At 38.8% G+C, this 21,231-nt stretch overlaps 1 protein-coding gene across 4 annotated transcripts in view; it reads left to right on the forward strand.

Moving 5' to 3' along the window:
* Window positions 1-21,231, forward strand: part of LOC149207047 (uncharacterized) — a 356,193-nt gene that overhangs the window by 205,919 nt on the left and 129,043 nt on the right. The window contains exons 7-10 of one of the 4 annotated variants that reach the window (XM_089395659.1): window positions 12,118-12,228; window positions 12,651-12,759; window positions 13,442-13,560; window positions 13,842-14,010. In XM_089395659.1, coding sequence (XP_089251785.1) covers window positions 12,118-12,228; window positions 12,651-12,759; window positions 13,442-13,560; window positions 13,842-13,881 — 379 coding nt within the window. In that variant the 3' untranslated portion in view covers window positions 13,882-14,010. Of the gene's footprint in view, window positions 1-12,117; window positions 12,229-12,650; window positions 12,760-13,441; window positions 13,561-13,841; window positions 14,013-21,231 lie in introns of those variants that run through there. The other 3 variants (XM_089395657.1, XR_016252614.1, XM_089395658.1) reach the window with 3 other exon arrangements.

Consider the following 21,231-nt stretch of genomic DNA (forward strand, 5'->3'; position numbering starts at 1 on the left):
TATTAATCGTTTGCTCATTGTCGTGTTATTTCATAAGTCTTAGACGGAGCCTGAAGTTACGCCAGAAGCCTTCGAAAACGCTCTTGTTTTACATCAGCGCAAGTAGATAAACGCTGCTTCAGTCTATCTCCGTGGGATTTGTGAACATAGCGCTTCATTGACACTTTACCCCAGTACATGTATCAAGTTCAGATCTGATTGTTGATGGTGAACAACGATCAGACACTTGAAAGGCTGAAATCATTCACTGGCGACTCCTTTCACTGAAGAATCCAGCAACCTGTGCTTCATGGTGACTTCACTGCAGGAAGATCAGTAGCTTTGAGATTTTCAAGATGGATCAGATTGCAAGAAGATATGCTCCCTTGAGCCGAGATCACATTCTTGGTTTTCCAAACAAAATTCCAAAGGTAGATTGGTCAAGGAATTTGCCTACATTTAGTGATGATGGTAAGAAGCATGCTGCTTTACATCTAGTCAGATTTCATATGCATATTCGCAAATTCAAGATCGATTTTCCTGAGGATTGCTTGATGAAGATATTCTTGGCCACTCTGGAAGGTAAAGCTCAATCATGGTATGAAAGTTTGCCGCCTGCTTGTATTTACTGTTTGAAGGATTTTCATGTCTTGTTCATTGAAAGATATCAAGCATCTTATCCATCATTAAATTTGGTTCATGACTGTTGCAAGCATGCTTATAGTTTTATTGAAAGCCTTGAGAAGTTTTATGAAGATGATAATTTTATGGATGTTGAGATCATGGAGGCTTTGTATGAGAATCCATTTCAGCAACATGAAGAGAACCTAGAGGATTCCCATAGAGACGATCATGAAAATTTGCAGCAGGACCAAGATCTTAGTATGTTGGAAAATGAAAAAATTTCGCCTCTTGACAATCAACAGAAATTGCATGAAATGGATTAGCAGTATGAGGAAAATCTGTATACTCCTTCACTTGAAATCAATGAAGACAATCACTGTTTGAGCAGAAGAAAACAAAAGGCATTATCTCCTTTGTCCGAAGAGGAGATAGATCAGCTCTTGAGAGGTCTTGCTCCGGCTCAAGTTAATGCAGATTTGCAGTGCACACATGGTCAAGAAGATGATGGTGGACCTTCTTCCTCTTCTGAAAAGGATGACAGTCTTGTAAGCAGCTTTATAGATCAGCAGGTTGAAATTTGTTATATGGCTGAAGATGGTGAAAGAGAAGAGCTCATTTCAGATCTGCCCACAGAAGAAGACAGCATGCAAAGCCTGCATGAGGAGGTAATTCAGTCAGTTCATGAAAAGCAAGATGAGATCTTCATTCAAGTAAGTGAAACAGTTCCTTTGGATGAATTTATGGTAGATGATAGAACTGTCATTTTTGCACCTCAAGAATCAGCTGAAGTTTCTTTCCTTATGATTGAAGAATGTAATGAGAATCCGGCTGTCATATCATATGAAGATCACCTACCATATTGTCTGACCACCGAAGATTATAGCATACAGGATTACCTTTCAGATTCTTCATATGTTTCATGTGCTGAAATGTTTTTCCAAGAAGAGATCTGCTCATCTACTTGTTCAGAATTTTTTGAAGCCCATGAGCATACTTTTATCGAAGCACATGATGAAGGCAGATCAGAATTTGAAACAAAAGACACCTTGTTCTTTCAGCAGGAGGTGGCAGTGGCAAATCTTTATGTTTTTCATGATCCTCTAGCAAGTTTGTTGCAGCCAGCAGTGATAGTGTTTATTGCAGTGTTCAGTGATGAAGAAGATCATGGTCAGCTATGTTTTTGGATGCCCAGTTACCACTATCTATTGTTGATCATGAGATCTAATCAGGAGAATCAATCAAGAAGGCATCTGCTTGATTGGTTGCATTGGCATTTTGATATAGTTTGATGTATATTGTCTTGAAAGAAACACAGGTGGTTGTCATCATGATTTCAAATCTTGATGGACTGCTGCCCTTCTCTTGTTTTAGTTAAGTCGGTCATGAGTCATTTGTGTTTGGTCTGTTGAGTGAGTTTTTTCAAGTTATTTCAGTTTGCCATCGAGTCGGTTTGAGTCAAGCTTCAGTTAAGTTTTAGTCAGTTTTCAGTTAAGTTCTCATTAAATAAATGTGTCAAAGTTTTGTGTCAAAGGTGTGAATAAGTTGACTCCATTGCCCAATGAAAAAAGCACTGGTCTGCTCTCCCAAGAGGTCTGAGGTTCTTGGCACCTCCAAGGAGCTGCCATCCCCATTGGAGCCAATGTCAGTGTCAGTCTTTCCAGCCTTCCTCCAGTGATCAAATATGCTCTTTCAAAGTGATTTTAAAGTGTCAAGGTCAAATTTTGTCATTTCAAAGAGTTTTCAAGCAAAATTTGGTCACTAGGCATTAGGTCTAGGGTTTGCCCAAATGTCAGTCCATGTCATCATTCAGCTGAGCCTATCATCATTCAGAGGGTTGTCATTATCATGTCAGTGTCTAATGAGTCATTTCACACCTTTTTCATGCTTCAGTTGCACCTAGGCAAGGTCATTTCCCTCTCCTAGGGTTTTGAAGGCAATTTCACTTGGATGGTCAAATCACCGGCAAAACTTGTTTCCTGATGTTCATACACCTTTCCCTATCCTTAAAGTACCTTATCAAACACTTCCCATCCCTTAGATCCGCCAAATTCCTCATTTTTGCACAAACCCTAGTTTCTAGCTACAACATGGCAATTTTCTAGGTTTGGCCTGTGTTTTGTCCTTTTCGACCCCTTCCCCTCACTCAATCTCTGAGATTCCACTTTCCCCTGCTTCCTAACATCCCTCCCCACTCCCAAAAATTTCCCCAAGAATTTAGAAGCCCTCTATCCCCTTCATTTCGCTCCATTTCGACAAAATCCCTTGTTTCACACATCGGGACAAGTTTCACTCAAAAGCTGTTTCTGAGCAATCAAAGATGAATTTTGCAAAACTGAGAGAGGTTTTTGTCCACAACATGCCAAGGAAGAAAAACCTCTTTCACTTTTTACACAGGTGTCATGGTTTGAGAGAAATGTCAAAAATACCGGCGAGAACGAAGGTGCTCCAAGGACGGTTGGCCAAAGCACAAAAACGAAGGAAAACGCCCGATCCACTCCAAATTTTGGCCAAAGCCTCTTTGACTGAGCATGGTACTTGATTGGGGACTCCCAGCCCAAATTTCAAGAAATTTGGAGAAAATTTTGTCATTTGTGAATTTTTTGTGCCAATTACAGGTTTTTCCCAAGAACTGGTCTCACCCCGGGTGAGACCAGTTTGAAGGGCTGCTCGGAATTTTGCAAACTTGGCATTTTTGGAAAGGGCATTCAAAAATAAAAATTACCAATACTTGGGAGAAGCCTGATTTTGAGTTTTGAGCCTCCAAAAGCTCAAAATACATCAAAAAAATGACTTTCTGCCCACTTTTTGAGTTGCAGAAAGTGACCTTGGGAGAAATGGTTTTTGAGGGGTCAAATCAACACCAAATTCAGAAATTCCACTTGGGATGGAAAGTAGACAGGCAAAGCTTTCCAATGAGCCATCTTGCACCTGATTTGGACCAGTGGAACCCACTCAAAAACAGCTGTGAAGGGGCGCGACCAGAACTTCCAGGGGCGCGACCAGAACTTCCAGATTTGCCAGAATTCACATTTTTGGTCAAAAAAACACTGTTTTGACTATGGTTGACTATTTTTACTTGTAGATGATGGATAAATGTAATATGTTCATGGCACTTTGGTAGATTTTATCTTTCTTTACTCTTCTAGAAGCTTCCATGATGTAAAAAGTGAAAAATTAATGCATGGATGAGTTAGCTAAGTAATAGAGGCAAGTTGTTTGGCTGCCTATTTTCTAGTTCTTAGTTTAGAATTTGTTCAAACTGCTCCTAGAAAGCTGAGCTCGACCCCTAGAGGTGGGGAAAGGAGTTAGATGGTCTAGATGGTCTATATTATGCTCTCTCCTTCTCATTTTGATGGTTGGACTCTTGTGGGAGAAAGCTTTATTGTGTATTGTACATCTATTTCTGCAATTTAAGGAAAGGAAGGCCAGGGTTTTGCAGACATCATTGTGGATTCTTGTGGATTGATGTGTTGATGGTGTGTTCTCTACATGTTCTTGTAAGTTTGTTTATGTATTCCACATCTCTCTTTTGCTTCTAATTGGACAGATGAAGTGGTAAAGTTTGAATTCATGCTTTGACATGCTCAGCTTTTTAGTTTGTTCTATATTTATGTTTTCTACTGTCTAGAGAGGATTCAAAATGGTTGTTTGCCCTCTTTAGCTCCTCCTCTATCATCCTTGATCATCCATCTCAGATTAAGGCATCAGCGCCCATTCCTACCTTGCCCCAAAGATCCCCCTGCAAAAACTGTGCTCAATCCCCGCACCCTGAATTGCACTCCCTCCAATTGCCACCAAAAACCCCAAAAATCATTAAATCAACCCCCCTATCAATTTACTAGCCTAAAATCTTTATTATTAATTGGTCAGTCTAATCATATTGAAAGATCTATCGAATCTGACCCGAGAGAGCCTTCTCATACCTCGTAGGGCTAGCTACGAGGTGAAATGGTTTGATGTTGCCTTGAAGGTTTACCTTCCTCAGCCTAGGGTGAAATCTCAAGCGCTAACAGAACTGTTGCATCGGTTTTCCCAGGTTGGGTTTTTCCGGGGACGATTGTCTAAAAATAACGGTGTCCCTTGTGTGTTTGTCTATTTATTTCAGCTGATGATCTGTAGATGGATGAGATTGCATTGTGTTTATTTCAGTATTGATATGGTTAAATAACTTGTTCAGTAATTAAACAAGTAGGAGAAATAAACCAGATAGTGCTGGAAAATTTCTAACAGGTTAGACTTAGAAATTTCAACATGGTATCAGAGCGTTGCAGATCACAGGAGAGCTGAAGGCATCAGTTGAATCAGAGAATTTGCAACAGAAATAGCTGTCTTGAGTGACAGAAGTTGTTTTTAAGCAGAAAGCAGCGACGAAAGGGTGCTGCAAAGGGCCTGCGTCATTAATTGGAGTTAGAGAATGGGCCAACGCAGAAGTAGTGAGAGGCAGAAGAGGCTCATGAAGAGCCACGTCATCCTGCTTAGCGAAGTAGGAGTGATGCAGTTGGCTAGTAGAGCGATTCAGCCATTGCCGAGATTGCGCAGAGGTTAGAGGCTCAGTTCTTTAGTTGCTAAGGCATAGGAAGCTGTGGGTAGATTGTGGAGTGTGAAGCTGGTGGGGTGTTGTTGCTGTCGAGGCAGAACAGTACCTAACGGGACAGAACCAAGGTAGAGGGAGTCGCTACCTAGGCGGATTTCTAGCCAAGAAATCCAGATCAGTGTTGCAGGAGCAAAGGAGATTGGAGAGGTACGATTCGACTGTTGGTAGAAGGATTTCCAGGAGGGAAATTGAGACTCAGAGGGAGTCTAGAAGAGAACTTCCAGGAGGGAAGTAGAGACTCAGAGGGAGTCGAAGAGAGAACTTCCAGGAGGGAAGTAGAGACTCAGAGGAGTCAAAAAGAAGAGCAGAGATGGCCATGAACGGACTGAGGGATCAGGGCATGCTGTAGGGGGCGTCCAACTTTGTCATTTGGAAGGCTAGGATCCTGTCTGTTCTAGATAGACATCGTATCAAGGCCTTCGCCTTGAGAACCCTGGTTATCTTAGTCGACCCAACTGATAACGAAAAGTATCCAAGAAGAATATGACAAAGGAGATGTGGGACACCTTGACGACATTATATCACGGCACTTCCATGCAGAGGAAGATGCTACTGGAGAATTAACTGCAGTCATATCAGATGCAGAAGGGGAGTAGGTAGATCACTTCCTCAACAGGTTACAGGAGATTCAGGACCAACTAACTTACCTAGGGGCCACGTCGGATCAAGAGTTGATGGTGAGGACTGCCCTGAAAGCAGTGTCCGAGGTATGGGAGCCATTCGTCCAAAGCATTTTGGGCAGAGTGAATCTTCCAGATTGGGAAGAATTGTGGGAAGCTCTTCGCCAAGAAGAGATCAGACGACTGACCAAGGCGGGAAGTAGTGGCAAAGGAGCCCAGGTCAAGAAAGAGGAGGAAGAGGATGCGGCTCTGGCATTTGCAGGGCAGCAAGGGAAGAGGAAGAAAAAGGACCTCTCCAAGATTAAGTGCTTCAATTATGGGGAGTTGGGCCATTATGCAACCTAGTGTCCTAGGAAGAAGAATAAGGGAGAGGCGTCTGACTCCAAGGCAGCGCCAACTAAGGCAGAGAAGGAGGTAGAGGATGATGACGATTGTGCCATGAGTGCTCATGTACCTCTAGAGAAGAGGTGGGGAGACATCGAGTTATAGTCTAGAGGACTACAAGAGATGAGGGGCAGGATCCTTGAGGTACCCAAACTCTTGGATCATATCCGGCTATGGGAGCCTTGAAGAGATAGTAGCAGGATGATGGATGTCGGTAGAAGCAGATGCGGATGGAGCGACAGAGAGTGCTAGAGTGTAGTAGACCCTGGCAGCGCAGAGAGGGTTGCAGCAGTGCGAGAGACACAAAGGTGGTTGTAGCAATGCAGGAAGGCACAAAGGTGTTTGTAGCAGTGGGAGAGGCATAGAGTTGTTGCAGTAGAGTAGAGACAATAGAGGGAGCACAAGATAGCAGTAGAGAGAGCTTCAGCATTAGGAGGGTTTCTAGCCTGACAAGGATGTCAGTAGTTGGGTAGATCAGTTACCATTGTCTCAGTAACTGAGTTGCGGTACATCAGTAGTAGTGGTAGTGCTATGGGCAACACGATGCAACACGATGAGAGAGGGCTGCAGTGTAGTGCAGTGTTGGGAGGAAGGACCAGCAACAACACGGATGTAGAGGGAGATGCTGTACAGATGTAGCAGTGGCAATGGTAGAGCCATGGGCAGCAGTACAGGATGCAACAGCATAGGTACTGGTGTCGAATGATCAGGGTGATACTTAGTAGTGAAGTATTACTAGAGCACATTCCTCGCTAAGAGGGAGTGTTGATTTGGGGTAGCATTAGATGTGCTCTAGCCATGAAAATTGGTGGAGAGGCTAAAGCACATGAGATCTCCAAGACCCAGAAATGGTTTGGGGAAATTTTACCCGGTGAGAGAGATATTAAAATAATTAATATTTTTAACGGGTTCCTAAGTCTAAACTTAGGAAGATAAAAATATTAATGGGTATTAATATAAAACTGGGTTAGAAGGTTCTAAATGACATGGATCAAGCCAAATCTAATCTTAGCCATTGATTAGAGATGTAATCTCGGTTGTTGAAGACTCAACAGAAAAAGTATAAGAGGAGGCTTGAGGGTTAGTTGGAGATACACCAGATTGATTAGTCAGTTCTATTTTCTAGAGCGGGGTTTGCTAAGAGAAATCAAACCAGTGATTAGAGTTGCAGGGAGGGGCAGTGAGTGCATAGCAGATTGGTAGAGATAGTGTTGGAAGACCAATGCAAAGGCAGAGAGGCAGCTGCAGAGCCAACATGAGCCACAGAGAGGCCAGCAGTGACTACCTAGAGGGTCAGAGGGCCTGCGTGAACCACGCAGAGGGCCATAAACATTGTGTAGTGCATCAGGAGGCAGACGCAGAGGGTTCTAGGCTGACGCAGAGGCCAGGAGGGCTGACCTTGAGCCTTAGAGAGACGTTGGAGAGAGTTTCGTGGGGGCAGACTTTTAGAATATCTGCTTCCGACGAGAGGTATTGCTTCCAGATAGATTTCTCTGTTAGGTGAGCCAGTTTGGTACTTGGTTGTACTCAAGAAAATCTACTTAATAATAAAACCCTTAGAACTGTTATGTCGGTTTTCCCAAGTTGGGTTTTTTCGGGGATGATTGTCCAAAAATAATGGTGTCCCTTGTGTGTTTGTCTATTTCTTTCAGTTGATGATCTGTAGATTGATGAGACTGCATTGTGTTTATTTCAGTATTTATATGGTTAAATAACTTGTTCAATGATTAAACAAGTAGGAGAAATAGACCAGATAGTGCAGGAAAATTTCTAACGTGTTAGACTTAGAAATTTCAACACCTTATAGCCTTCTAAAGCCATTTGGGTGTGTGCTATTTGCAATGTTGCGATGATCACGATCAGGATTAAATTGACGAGGGTCTGAAAAAGGGAAAAATCGTAAAAATCAGGATAAAATCAATTAAAATCGACAAAATAAAAAAAGTAAAAACAATCATTTTTTTTTCAATTTTTTTTGTGTCTAAAGCATCCACAACATAAAATAAATGCATTAACACATAAATATGAAAAGAGAACTAATATATAAGATGTGTAATATGTCTAATGCTACATCATACATAATAGTGATGCATTAACACATAAATATGAAAAGAGATCTAATATATAGATGTGTAATATGTTTAATGCTACATCATACATAATAGTGAATCATGACCTCAATGTTGAGTCCTGTCTCAACGTCAAAATATCAACAAAAATATAATAATGTATCTCATATCACGAGTCATATACAATGAAATGAACCAACTAACTAATGATTTCCTCTTCCCCTTTTGCGAGAAAATGTAACAACTTTCCCTCTAGATGAAGAAGGCCCCAGGGCTGGCATTGGACTCTGATGTCCTCTAGAAGTTGAAGAACTAGGAGCCATAGGAAGTAGACCACGTCCTCTACTGGTGACCATGGTAGGTGGTGTCACCTCCTCCTCTTGTTGCTCCTCCTCCTATGTAGTTGCTAGTCCCTCCACTACCGACTCTAACCAATCAGGGGCCGATTCCATGATAGGCCTCTCGGCCTCGACCCTCCATGCAGAAGTGGTGTCAATCCCATCCAATGAGATGGCCTTGACATCAGGTGTCCTGTCAAGTTGCCTCACCCACAATTAGAGTTTGTAGTAGATGTAGGCCATGTCGTTAAGGTGTTGTGACTCCATCTTGTATGAGGGTCATAAACTATAAATTAATAATTATAAAAATAATAAGTTATATTTTTTATTATTTAATGAATTAAAAAAATTGGAAAATTTTTAATCTATTGCGCTTCTTGGTGTCTATTTTTTCAAATACACTCAAATTGCACTCACATCCGGGGGAGCTACATGTTTGGCTAAGCACTCGAATGACAATCTTTTGGAGATTGGGTACTCTGCCACCATAGCTTCTCCACCACGTATGTACAACAAATGGGAGAAACATAAGAAAATAATTGAAATTTGAAAGTTGAAGAAAAGTATGAAGAGACAATGAAATTTGAAAATTGAAACAAACTAAAGCTTACCTAGCATTTTGGTTTTCCTATCATGGATAGCCATGTCAAAGCTAAATGTGCTACCTGCCATCCTGATATCTCCATTTCTTTAGTTAGAAATTTCTGCACATTGTAAATGCAAGTGAAGAATCCATTCATGGCCTCAACATCAATTATGAAACCACAGGAATAGAAAATGCAGGGTTCAAGTAGGTCCTTGCATCATGAATCAGATGATGGAGTGTATTGTTCCATCAGTCATCAGTCACTGTCCATATCAATTGTTGTTTCTGAAACCCCTCATCCCCCTTATCATCATAATAGTTATGAATGGATTTTTTGGCCCTATCCATGTCCTCATACAAGTAACCCATTGCAGGTTTGTCTCCATTAATTAATTGAAGAACCTTTACCAAAGGTTCAGTAACACTGCACAACTCCTGCACTCCCACCCAGAAGCTTTCCTTGTAGGAAACTAGCTTGTATATGGCCTCTCCATCTAGTTTGTCACTAGATGATAAAGCACACCACTCCAATGAAAAAAACATTCTCTTCACATCCCAAATAGAATTCAAGAGAAATTGAAGAGATATGAAGCTAGTGGCAAACCGTGTAATAGAAGGGCGCACCAACTCCTTGTTTTTGGTGAATGTTCTCATCAAATTTAGCACTAATGCATGATTATATATAAATTTTGTAATGCTTCTTGGTGATTCAACAATATCCTTGACAAAAGGAATTTTTCCTATGTTCTCCAACATCAAGTCGATGCAGTATGCAACACAATGTGTCAAAAATAAGTTAGGATGCCTCTCCATCAGTGTCCTGCCAGCAACAAGAGAGCCCAGGTTGACTGCAGAACTGGGCTGCAGTCAATTTCAGTTGACCACAGTTGACTGCAGAGGCGTCGGGGCCAAAGTTTGACTGCTGGAAGGACCTTTGAACTGCGTTGATTTCTCTTTTTTGACCAGAGTTTGACTGAGCTGATCTGTTGCTGCAGAAGGGCAAATTTTGGCCTGTTTGACCAGGTTTGACCTGTGCTAGATTTTTGGTCTGGGTTGACCAAGCTTGACTTGAAATATCAGATTGTACTTTGCTGAACTGAACAATTTCTCCTAGAAAATTTTCTGGGTTTTCTCCTGAGTTTGGGTTTCGTAGGGCAAATTTTTTGTCTCTTTTGTGCTTGGCTGTCTCTTTATGATTCTACTGTCATTATTGCATTACTGTTGAGATTTTGTACGTATAATTGCTTAATGATGCATGTGACATAAGATGACTTGATTAAAAAATCATTGGAAAGTAATTATCAGATTAGAAGATCAATTTCTCTTATGAAAAATCAATAATTTTTAGGAGTATATTTGTACCATTGGAATGTTGCATACACCATAAGCAAGTTAAAACCTAAAACTGATTCCTGAGAACAAATGTCAACCTTCAAAGGTGAAAAATTAGTACCCACAATTGAAGTCCTTCCGGCCTTTAGGGCGCTGATTTGACTACTTCAAATATATAGACCATGAAAATACTCCAACATTGCATGAAGGTTCATAAAATTGCTAGGTCATTAAGCTTATCCACAGATTAATGAATTTAAAATGCCATAGATTTCTAGCATCTGTGTGAAACATTATGAACTTCAAACTTATTTGAAATATTCAGATTTAACTTGTAGATCAAAGAAAAGTGCAAAGGATTTGTGATTCCACATGAAAGACAAGCACTTACAAATAACATTCAAGTCCTAAAAAAATATCTGTTACTCAAGGCTTGAAAGAAAACAACCTAGATTCTAAATATACATCATATTGAAAATCCTATGCTGTTAAAACAAGTAAATGAAAAGATGAACTGAATTTTAATGTGAGAGAGGATAAACAATGACCAACGTCTAGCCTAGGGTTATTGGAGTCAACCAGCTCTCCTTGAGGCTTTGTTTGCAATGGATCTTGGGACTCTAGGCAACTGTAAGTTGTATCTAGCGTCTAGCCAGCTCTTTCAAGAGATCTTAGATGCATCCAAGATCTTGATGGTAATAGGAGTGTGCTACCAATTCCCTAAGTGGTAAAGAGTATTCTTTGCACCATCCCAAAGTAAGAGTTGAAAAGCAAATCGAGCTTTTCCAACTCGATACTTCAGTCTAAATGTAAAGAACTAAGGACTATGAAGAAATAGTACCTCCCAAAGCTTCTCCACTTGTAGCAGTTTATTCCTCCTGTGGCTCCTTACTAGCTTTATCAATAAATCATCACTTGTTACAATAAAATCCTCTTGCTAGATCCCTCACAAAGTAACCCTCAAGAAAATACTAAGAAATACCAAGAACAAAGATAAGAACTATGCCAGATAGATTTTATTCTCCAAAGTTAATAAGAGCAAAGCCTTATTTATATAGGAGAGGTGCCCTTCAGGAAGAGTACAATACCATGTGCTAAATTCATGAGCATAGCAAACCATACGCAAATTCTCAAGTAGTTACAACAAATTTACTCAAAATAAGGCTGCCCTAATAAAATAATGAAAATATGACCCAAAAGTCTACACACATGGTCCAATAAGGCTCAGTAGAGGTGTTCCCTCCTAGAAGTATGCATATGTCCAGTGATTTGATTTTTGTTTATTCCAGAGGTACCTTTTCATTAATTGTTGTGTCCATACTCAGCCCATTCTTTTTAGCAGGTTAATCTTTCTTGAATACATAGAATTTATGTTTTGAAAAATGCAGGACAATAGCTTAGAGGATTCACCATGTGCAGAAGTACAGAACTATACTGAGAATTTGCTTTAAATGTATTGTGCCAGAGCTTGGTTTTCAATTTTTAATGGATTTTTTGCGGCTTTATACATAAAAGTTGCATGTTTGAAAGAATAAGTTCTTTTCATGTTTGATCGTGTTATATTGCACTTCTGATTTTCATGATGGATCAGAAAAGTTTTGGTAATGGAATTTATCGAAGGAACTTCTATTATGCGTCTAGGAGATGAGATGTCTAAAAGAGGCATTAGTCCTCATGGGAAAATGGCAATGACAGTAAAGAGGTAAGTTTTTCTCTTTTTCTCATATGCAATTGTTAAGTTAGGGCATCTGGATATAACACATGAACAAACACAATGCAACATATAAATAGTGAGTGTTTCCTGCTTTCTATGTATGTTCACAGAGGCATCAAATATCTCATGACAGGCTATTTTTCTTTATAAGAATGTATTTGTTTTGAAGTACAATATTTTATACATTCTCTCTTAGAAGCCACAAATCTTGGTCCTTTGCAACTTCAAATGGACATGGATGTTATTGCTCCTTTTTCCTTTGCTCATTGACAGTCAGGCAATGCTTGTTGTGTAGCATGCATTCTTGTCCACAAGATTAATATGATTCTTTAATCACCTATTTTCTCAAAATCTTGTGATTTATGATATTAATCTCTATCAGCAGCAATTAAGAAGTGTGCTGACTGCAGGAGCATTTTGAAGGATTTAACTACAGCATATGGGCAAATGATTTTGAAGAGTGGATTCTTTCATGCAGATCCACATCCTGGCAATATCTTGGTAACCAAAGACACCAAGGCAAGTCATATTTCATATGCAGTACTATGTATAACAGGATGACTTTTTTAAAGGTATCTGCCTGTGACCTGAATTTGTATTTTGTGTTATATCTAAGGAAGTCATAAACAAGAGCTTGGATACATTTGAACCACCTTCTTCAAAAAGGCAGGATGTTCTCTACGAGAGGACTGCCTGGCTGATTCTGTTCATGAGTATCTAGAGCATAATTTGAAAGGTTGATTGGCTGCTCCAGAAAGCAAACATATATCCTGAATAGCAATATATCCTCTCCAACTAGGATTATTGTCTAAATATTCCATGAATATATCTGTCTATGCTATATTGATTCTTTACTCTGAATCACCAAGTGTAGGATCGGTGTTGTGAATGTTTGAAATGTTGTTTCTCATGCTTCCGTTTTCTTCTTCCTTGGAAATGCTGTGTATATTACTTCATAAATAAGTACATCATGGGACAGAAAGTACAAGGTACCAACAAAGAGACACATTATCATGATGGAGTTGTCTTTTAGATTTCAAACCAGACAAACGTCTGTGAACGTTCATTTTTACTAATCTTTTCTGCAAAATCAAGAATATAATCCGCAGAAGCTTTTCAGTAGAATAGTTTTATGAATTAATTATTAACCTTTTGAGCATGACATTATTCTTGTGTTGTCCATTCTTCCATGCTTATGCAGGTTGCCTTATTAGATTATGGGCAAGTGAAGGAACTACCAGATGTTCTGAGGCTTGGATATGCAAGCCTTATAATGGCGCTTGTGTCTGGTGATCCTCTAAAGATAGAGCAAAGCTTTGAGTAATCCACTTGTCTGTGCTTCTGAGTTATGACTTTTAATCATTATCCTATCTCTCTTAATGTTCAAAAGGAAAAAATTCAAGGAAGTTAAAACTGAAAGCAAATTTATTCATGTGCTTTTTTTAATCAGGAAATGATTGGTTGTCTGAGATATCATTCATATTCTTCACCATGTTAATTGTGTCAAACATATTTCTTTTGTATTTATCTGAAAATAAACAATTGGAAGACATTCAAGTAAAAATGACTTAATATGCCTGCATTTTCTAAAGTTTTACTAGAAAGATGAATTACACAGGGAGCTTGGAATACGGACTTTAACAAATGCATCAGATAATCCAAATGCTTTCAAGAATTTGGCCCAAATGATGTTTGATACAAAACTTCCACCTGGTGTTCAAATGGCATCTCCTTATGGAGAGGGGTCCTCACTAAATGATGTACCTGTTCAGGTATGCTTAGATCTGTCATCCATTCCAAGAAAACTTCTTTTTTTCATGATAAAATATATCTTGAAGAAGCATAATCGGGTCTAGTTTGAAAGCATTTCACAGTTGCAATGTGCATCTCTTGTGCTTTACATTGTTACTTTTTTCGTTTCTATTCTGCATCATGAGATCATTAGATTTAAGAGAGAAAACTTGCACAAAGTTCTCTGGTTTCAAATTACTTAATGACATGAATTTATAGTAGAAAATTTGTTTGAAAATTAGCTACCAAAGATAATGATAAATCTTCAGCAACATGATTAATGAACCTAGAATAGGTAAGGCTTATCTCAAAAATATGCTTTGTTACTGCATAGACAGTCACTCAAGGTGTTAAAGTTCCAACCACAGTGTGATAACCCAAGGGAAACTTGTAGAGGTTATCCAATGTCACCTCAATAACCCTCTCCCACTCTTTTGGCAAGTTCCTTTATGACATAAGGGTGAAATACCTAAACAAACCTCTAAGAAAAGCAAAGGATAAGTGAAATGGATGGTTTCTTGACTTGAGTGTTACACAGTTTCTTTATAATGTACCCTATATTTTTTAATCATATGTGACCATCATGATGAGCCAAAAGTGTGATGATTGTGTATATATGTATTGTACTTGGTCATGCTAGGGTAATTGAGGGTTTATAATGTTGAAGAAGTGGAACTAGGTTCGGTATTTATAAATGGAATTTTGATCTTTGTACTTGTCAAGAAAAAGAAATATTATTTTTGTAAATTATAAGAATGAGTTTCTTGCTCATTTCATAGGTCTAGGAAAATCAAAGAGTCAAAGTTATGTATAAGGAGCTCTTCTTGAGCCTATGTGTAAATGAATACTAGTCTAAAAATCCCTCCAAGACATGCACAAAGAGAAGGCTGCCAGCAAAATGATGTGAAACACAGTCATGTCAGCCTACAAATGAATATAAATGACAAGTCGGCTCACAAAAGGAGACACAACACTTCACTCTGTCATGTCGGCTTATTTATGAAGGCAGAACCACTATAAATAGGCGTTAAGGTTCAGAATTACAGTGAGGGTTTTTGGACATCTCTCTGAAACTTCGGATGACACAGTGGGTGCAGGAGACACAAAATTTCGGACACTCGTGTAATCTCAGATGGGTGTTGTTATGAAAAAATGTATAGGAAATAATGTAAAATAATGTAAATGATAATAATCATAAATAATGATTAGTTAATTAGTAATTAGGTTGAAGAGTAATGTCTAAATGAGACACGACTCCATGAAGAGACACTTGCTTGGTATATAAGCAAGCCGTTCGCTCTCATTGTATCAATCATTCTTGTTCACACTTTTAATATATAATATTTGTATCTCAATGGAGATCTTCATATTCTAGGTCTTCTAGAGTAATTAATCTGTAGAAGGAACTTTGTTCGCTTCATTCGGTATTAGAGCAGCTTGATCCTTTGGCCGCTCCACCGCTGCACAAGGCCATGCTCTCCGATCTAGGCCCTTAGCCATCAAGGTTTCGTCAACATCGTTGCTGTCAAGTTTGAAGCATTTCACTACAAAAAGTTGGAGTTTCTCCATATCGCCATTCAGGCCTTTGGCCATTAACTATATATCTATATATATAACTTAAAAATAAAACAAATAAAAAGTTATATTAAAAAAACATATAGTTAAAAAAAAGAGAAAAAAGGAAAGGTGGTAGTAGCAACCAAACACGCCTGACGTCCACGTTCTTCCACAACCATTTTCATTGGGCCACGACACTATAGCCATCCGCCAACCACGACATACCACATTCGCAACCACAGTTCAGAGTCCAGACAACCGTCATCACCGTCCCGAGTAGTTCTGTTTGATGTGTCAATACCCTGCTAATGTGGAATTACATTCTTAGTGACCGATGCACATGGTCGCACATTCAGATCCACAACATTTTTCTCTTGCTTGTATCAAATTCCGCACTCTATAAATCACTGAATTCCTTACTCGTACGCAACCGCCAATTCCTCATTCGTAACAATCATGAGCCACTGCTCGGGCATTTTCATTTCAGTTGATTCCCCTTGTCGTTGTCCCACTACCATCGTTACCATCATACACAACATTCCATTTACTGTTATCCCAATCTCCCCTTGTTCGTGTTTCTCCCTGTACCAAATTTCCCTGCCATTCTGTTTCGTTCTGTCGACGCGCTTTTCCTTCCACATATTCCCTTCAGCGCTTCATAAAATCGCAACTCTTTGTCATACCTATTGGAATGGTCGCAGCCATAGAAGAAAAAAAAGAGAAGATAGTTATTAGCAGGAGTTAAAGTTAGTATTAAAAAAATAAAGGTTACTTATAATATCTATAAAATTAAAATAAAATAATTAATTAATTAATAATAATAAAAAAGTCGGGAAATATTTACAAAAAACAAAAAAAACCAAAAAAAATTAAAAAAAAAGAAAGAAAAGGAAAAAAAAAGAAAATCAGGATTAAAAAAAAAGAGAAACCATTGTAAAAAAAACATATTTGAAAAAAAAGCACATCTATATAAAAGAAAATATATATATATATATATATATATATATAGATATATATCTATATATATATAAAGAAAATATGTGTATGTATATATATATATATATATATATATATATAAATAAAGAAAATATATGTATATATATATATATATATATATAATTTTTTTTTAAAAGAAATTATTTAAAAAAAGGTGTTTATTTGAAAAAAATAAAAGAAAGGAAGAATATATCAATGAAGCGAACAAAGTTCCTTCTTCAAATTAATTACTCCAGAAGACTTGGAATATAAAGATATCCATGAGGATACAAATATTATATATTAAATGTATGAATAATGATAGATACAATGAGAGTGAGAGGCTTGCTTAGATACCAAGCAGGTGTCTCTTCATGGAGAGTCATGTCTCATTAGACATGCCTCTTCAGTATTAATTACTACTTAACTAATCGTTATTACAATTATCCTCATTATTTATATTTATATTATTTATATATATTTTTTCGTAACATTGCCTTCCTCCTCAAAAAAGCTTTGTCCTCAAAGCTTGTTGATGCAAAAGGCTTGATCTCTTTTGCAGTTTCGAATATCTTCTCCTCTTAGCACTGTCATCTTCGTTGATACCAGTTGATATGATCTTCTAAGTGACAAACAAAATTGTCGCACTAAGAAGGGATCAGACCATCCTAGATTAATCTTTGGTGGAATATTCCGATCACTGGAATTTTGTAACGACTTGTCATCATAGGACTGGATTGAGGTTACATCACTATTCTCTGAAACATCAGTTTGTTGTTTCTGTTTTGCATGGTCTCGATACGTAGCTTGGTTGAGTTGTCTACTCTCATGATTCGAATGTTGATAGGGAACCTTTTGGGTTTGACTTTCCCTTATTGGGTGTGTGGAATTTTTTTTGATTTCCTTCTAGTACTACGGTTTTTGAGTTAGGTAAATAATCTTTGTTTGGAATTTTCATCATTTGGATTGTAACATGTGAATGTGTTTTTCCTTTCACTAATTGATCCTCTTCTAGAGTTCTGCCATTGATTGGTTCGGTATTAATTCTTCAACCTGGACTATTACGTCTAGAGACTTTGATACTTCTTGAGTAAGTTGCTCTAATTTGTCTTTAAGTGACGTCTTATCACATTTAAGCTTCTTTATTTGTGTAAGGAGGTTTTGGTTATGATTCCTTAGACATTGAACCTCTTTGGTTTCTGATTTATCAACCTTATTTTCAATGTTTGACTTTTAAGTTATTCATCTTTTAGATCTCTGATTTGTTCTAACAAATTTTTATTAAGGTTCTTTAAACGTGAAGTTTCCTCTTCTTGTTCTGATAAGTGCTTCGTGAGTTCTTCCTTTGTGATCTTAGTCTTCCTTTGTTAAGTTAAGGTATGTTCTATGCTTAGAGCAATTTATTTCAATTTCATAGTTGGCTCAATATCTTTTCCAGATTAGCAATCACATTAGCATTAAAGTAAATTGCAGATAGAACATAAACATAAATCGCAGAAGACAAGCCAAGACAAGAGGACACAAGATGTGGCACTAGCCAACGAGAAACCCCAATGTGGGGAAACCCTTGATCAATTCTTCTTATAAGTTCTTTAATAGTTCAACAGAGAGAGAGAGATAGTACATATACAATAGAAGTCAACACTTTGACTTATCTAAATAAGAGCATAGATCATCTCTAAGTAGATGATACATGAGGTAGTTGAACTCAGTTGAAGACAAGCTGCTTCAACTGATTCTCCTAGGTGACTCCATCACCATGCTGCACCTATCATTGTGTTGCTCCTCATCATCATGCTGCACCTCACCGTGTTGCACCATGCTGCACTCATCATCACTATGCTGCATCTCATCATGCTTCACTAGTCATGGCTGTACCCATCACTGTGCTCAATGTATACTGCAAAGTATCATCACGCTGCACCACTGTCATTAAGCTGCTCTTCATTACATGCTCCCATCACCGGGCTGCACTCGATCATTATGCAGCACTATACTAACATGTTGCATCAACTGCTGTAGCCAACCATAATGCTTCATCAATATTATCCACCATGTGACCTTGCTGTCCCATGCATCTTTGCAGCACTATGTAGCCCAGCTGTCCCATGTATCTTTGCAGCACTATGTATCCCAGCTGTCCCATGTATCATGGCTCCACCAAGCTCCATTGCCTAGCTGTCCCATTTACTAGCATTGCTGTCCCTTCAACACTGTTGTTCCAAGTCTGCCTTTACTGCTGCTTATATTGTGACTGGTTAGGGCATCTGGCAGCCCTTACACACCCATCTATCAGTCCACAAACAGCCCTTAAGGACTGCAACATACCTCCCCTAGCACGTTGCTGTTCTGGGCATATTTGAGCCCTCAATTCACCTTACGCAAGTCCTAACTGTGATGCTATGGCCTGCAGCCTAGCACACAGTACTTCTGTAGCTTACGGCCCACATATCAAGCCCAAAACAGGCCTCATCTACCTCGGCCTTCAAGGAAGGTACTTCAGCCCTTTATAACAACAATTCGGTCTTCATAAAATGACCCTAAAACAGCCCACGCTGTTCTGTCCCTCTTGCTGGTTAGGGCAACCTTAGGACTGCGGTTAGGGTCACTCTAAACCACCAGCTTGTGGCACTTGTTTGGACTGCGGCCAGGGCTTGTAGAGGCCTCCTCTAAACAGCGTTGAGGTAGCCTCCTTTACAGCGTTGAGGCTTCTCCTTCAAGACTGCGTTAGGCCTCTTTCTAGGACAGCGTTAGGCCTCTTCTAGGACAACGTTAGGCCTCTTCAAAACAGGCCTCTATACCCACGCTGTTCAACTCTCCTTTGCTGCGGCTAAGACAGAGTTCTCTTGCCTCTAGCTTAGGGCTATCTCCTTTTCTATATGACTGTATCTTCTTGGTTAGGGAAAACTGCGGTTAGACATCTTTTAGGACTGTGGCTAGGGCATCTTCCTTTCCTCCAATGTCTAGGGCTTCTTCCTCCTAGATTTCTCTCGCACTAAAACCCAAGACAAGTGGAGAGAAATCAAGTGAGAAGTGTGTGTGAAATGACCCTCAAGTTATCTCCTTTTATACTAAAACATTGAGCACATGTGGGGTTTATTTGGTTGCTAACCGACCTTGACGAATTGTCTTATAACACAAATAAATTCATAACTCCATGAATACTTATTGGAATCGGATGATCTTTAGATCAATCCTACACCTGTCGATGAGAGGGATCCAAGAAAAATATCAGCTGCCATAAACAAGATGACCCACATGGAGTTTGGCCCTAGTTGCCAATTTTAACATCCTCACTTGTGCAAGTAATTTTTTGACGTTGTCCTTGAGGCGAGAGATTTATTCATCCTTTTCCGTTACTTCCTTCTAATGTATTTCCACAAAATTTTTATGTTCCTGTTGTAACGCTTTCTTATTTTACCTTTCTATTGATCTTCTAGTTGCAATTTCTTAATATACTGGATTACATCATTTTGTAGGAGTGATGATGGGATTTCAACTTGCAATGTGGATTTTGTTTTCTTCATTTCCTTATTAAAATCAACTTGTCATCACTTATATATTGCCATTAATTGTCCTATATCTCTTGCAATTAATTATTTTTGTGCATCACTTAGAGATTCCATATTTTTATCCTTTTTCTTCACTTTTTTTTTTTCACTTTGTATGGAACCTTTTTTAAACGATCTAGTCAAAATATAATAACAACCTCTTTTTTTTTAATAATTAATTAATTAATATTGTAATTAAATAATTATATTACTTATGATATAAAATTTATATAGTTATATAATCTAACGACGAATGGAATCGACGGCTGGTCATGTCCTTTGATTGTGGCCCCGAAAAAAATGGCTGTTGTTTATTTTCTTGACAGAGCCCCGCGTCGATGGATCAGTAGCAGACGGGGCTGCAGATTGAATGTCGGGAGGCGTGCACTGCTTGGCGGCGGCAACGACGATGCAAAGAATTGGGTTGTTGTGCAGTCGGTTCTCAAACGACGGTTTGGGAAACACTTTTTTTGGTGCTAGATTTGACTATCGAGGAGACAGAGCGGGGAACACGTGATTTAGCGCAGTAGGAAACAAGGTGTAGGTGGCTGGTCAATCCCTGTCTATGACAAATCAAGAGTGTTGCTCATAATATTAATTTAATTGTTGGGCTGCTCTAGCTCACAACCGCTATTGCTGTTTTGTCTTTGACCCGCTCACTTCTTTGAGGACGTGACGATAGTGTTGGATGGCCGCAGTGAACAAGGACGACGACAACAATAGAGGGCACGACGTGCTGAGCGTATTGAGTGTTAGTGAAAAAAAACTAGTCGCTGCATGGGCAATGGTTCGTCGTATGCGATAAGTCTGGTAGTTGAGCGGTGACCGACAATTGTCGAGAGCCGTGTGACCCGAATGCTCGTCCCTTTTTTTTAATTTATTTTTGTTTTTTATAATTTTTTTTTAAATATAACTTCTTTTTTTTATAATGTTTTTTCTTTTTCCTAATAATCTTTTTTTTTTTCAATCAATCTTTTTTAAATCTTGAACTCTTCTTTTTTTATTGTTTGAACCCCCCCTTTTTTAACCTCTATTTTTTTTAATGGCCAAAGGTTGATGGCAAAATGGAGAACCTCCAAATTCTGTGCAGCGGAATGCTTCGATTATGACGGCAATA

Source organism: Pinus tabuliformis, chromosome 1_2 (assembly GCF_031772625.1).
Source record: "Pinus tabuliformis cultivar Carrire ecotype Pingquan chromosome 1_2, CPIR1, whole genome shotgun sequence".
Classification (NCBI taxonomy): Eukaryota; Viridiplantae; Streptophyta; class Pinopsida; order Pinales; family Pinaceae; genus Pinus; species Pinus tabuliformis.